This window comes from Homarus americanus, unplaced genomic scaffold (assembly GCF_018991925.1).
Source record: "Homarus americanus isolate GMGI-L3 unplaced genomic scaffold, GMGI_Hamer_2.0 scaffold52209, whole genome shotgun sequence".
NCBI lineage: Eukaryota > Metazoa > Arthropoda > Malacostraca > Decapoda > Nephropidae > Homarus > Homarus americanus.
The window spans coordinates 122,501-125,000 of record NW_024746253.1 but is presented as its reverse complement, the minus strand read 5'-3'; the positions used below and the strand labels follow the sequence as shown (position 1 = coordinate 125,000).

General features: G+C 51.4%; 1 protein-coding gene across 4 annotated transcripts in view; it reads left to right on the top strand.

Moving 5' to 3' along the window:
• Positions 1-2,500, top strand: part of LOC121879194 (mitogen-activated protein kinase kinase kinase 7-like) — a 69,629-nt gene that overhangs the window by 27,897 nt on the left and 39,232 nt on the right. For 2 of the 4 annotated variants that reach the window (XM_042385793.1, XM_042385791.1), the window contains exon 10: positions 2,329-2,469. The exons of the other annotated variants lie outside the window; for them this stretch is intronic. In XM_042385793.1, coding sequence (XP_042241727.1) covers positions 2,329-2,469 — 141 coding nt within the window. The remainder of the gene's footprint in view (positions 1-2,328; positions 2,470-2,500) is intronic. 4 annotated transcript variants of the gene reach the window in all.

Below are 2,500 nucleotides of genomic sequence, written 5' to 3'. Positions count from 1 at the left end.
ATATGGGGGTTATGAGGATACACAACCTTCCCGACATATCAGATGTATACTATCGTTTCGGAACTCGTCGATCTCACCCTGCACCGATACTTTTTGGTGCCAGTGTACATTACTTGATCTTGTCCCAGCCAGAACTTGATCACGTTCCTGGTGTTGTTGTTATTATTGTTGTTGTTTTATTGTTGTTTTTTATATATTGTTGTTGTTGTTGTATCACGGACTGTATTATTCTCACGGACACGGTCAAGGACTTATAGCCAGCCAAGGTCACCACGTACCGAGACGAGAACGAGACGAGTTAATAGTCCAAGATGTTAGGACACACACACACACACACACACACACACACACACACACACACACACAGAGGTATACAGTACTACTCATTTGGCTTCCAACCATTGTTATAGACACCACCAAGTTGTCACCCTCTCAACCAATGGTTTTCTGTTGGCTCTATGACGTCATATCAATTTGGCTTGTCAATTGGTTAAAGAGGTGGGCGGGGATGGGCGGGGTTGTCACACCTCCTCTCTTCCTTCATTTATTCCTTCCTTCCTTCCTTCATTTATTTCTTCCTTCCTTCCTTCCTTCCTTCCTTCCTTCCTTCCTTCTCTCTTCCTCCTTCCTTCTTCTCTTCTTCTTCATTCTACACAGTGTGGTGGTAGTGGCGGGTGTTGTTGTGGTGGTGGCGGTGGCTAATTCCTTCCTCAGGTCACCGTGTCTGCTGCCCACCACTACCTTGTTATGTGTGTTTGACAGTTACCTAATTTACGGCTCTGGCAGGTGAGAGAGAGTAACATGATATTGCAAGTTCGAATTCTATCATGTGGCTCTCTCTGGCTCTTGGCTACACTGTGGTGGTGTGGGTGTGGTTGTTAGTGGTGGTTGATGTTATGGTGATGGTAGTGGTTGATGTTGTGGTGATGGTAGTGGTTGATGTTGTGGTGATGGTAGTGGTTGATGTGGTGGTGATGGTAGTGGTTGATCTGGTGATGGTAGTGGTTGTGGTGATGGTTGTGGTGGCGGTAGTGGTTGTGGTGGTGGTAGTGGTTGATGTTGATGTGGTGGTTAGTGGTGGTAAATGGTGCTGGTTGTGGTAGTTGGTGGTGGTTGGTGGTGGTAGGACTACTTGGTTACCACACCACGACCACCGTAATTCGCCCACCTAGTTAGTTGTTTGGCAGAAACTGTGAATTCATATACTTGGGTCGTGGTGGGGGGGAGGAGGGGAGGGTAGGGGTGACAGGCATTCAGTGTGGGGTGTTGTGTGGTTTGAGAGAGTATATATGCATAACGTTGGTATATATACATCAGACATTCCCCTCCCTCCCCACCTTCCCTCCCCCACCTTCCCTCCCCACCTTCCCCTCCCCACCTTCCCTCCCCTCCTCCCCACCTTCATCTGGGCAATCATGAGTCACGCTAGACTTGAGTGTCACGGCTCAATGTTTACATAACTTTGTTCTGTGTGGAGGGTGGGGGAGTTTGCCCTTGTGTGGCTTCCCCGGAAGGATGTATACCTGTGGTTGGTGGGGAGAGTGGGAGGAGGGAGGTGGGAGGAGAGGGAGGAGGTGGGGAGGGAGAGAGGGAGGGGAGGAGTGGGAGGGAGAGGTGGGAGGAGAGGGAGAGGTGGGAGGAGAGGGGAGGTGGGAGGAGAGGGGACAGTGGGAGGGGAGAGTGGGAGGAGAGGGAGAGGAGAGGGAGAGTGGGAGGAGGGGGAGGTGGGAGGAGGAGTGGGAGGAGGGAGAGTGGGAGGAGAGGGAGAGTGGGAGGAGAGGGAGAGTGGGAGAGAGGGGAGAGTGGGAGGAGGGAGAGTGGGAGGAGAGGGAGATAAAACCAATGACTAGAGAGACGTTAGTGATGCCCAGCCTTGAGTGTTAGGATTTGTGTTATTGTACAGAGTAACCCTTGGATGTGTTCAGAGTCAGTGTGTGTGTGTGTGTGTGTGTGTGTGTGTGTGTGTGTGTGTGTGTGTGTGTGTGTGTGTTCGTTCTATCATAAAACACTAATGAAACTGAACTAAACAAGAGCTGGTTAGTGGTAGACCCCTCCGCCAATCTTGTCTCCCGTAACACATCAACAACACGGCTGTGACTCAGGAGGAAAACATTCTTCTTCTCTTAGCTTCGTGTTGTTAGGAATCTTGCTTACCGATCTCTCTCCTGCCCTACTACTGAAGGTAAGATTAAACGGTGTTGCTAGGTGTAGGTGATGAGTAGGTGTAGGTGTCTCAGGTGTAGATGGCAGGTGTTGTGGGGGGAGGGAGGGAGCCGCCCAAGGACCAATGTTGAGTCAGCACCACCACCACATTTCTTTACCCTCCAGGTCACAGGCGGTCGTCGTCTTTTGGGACCCCCGGGGTGAAGCCTGGGGAGGGAGGAGGGATGAAGGGTGAGGAGGCCACACCCTCCCTCCTCTCCTCCACCTCCCACCCTGCCAACCTCCACATGCCGCATTACCAGATAGGTGAGTCTTCCTCCCCTACCTGTCTCCCCTA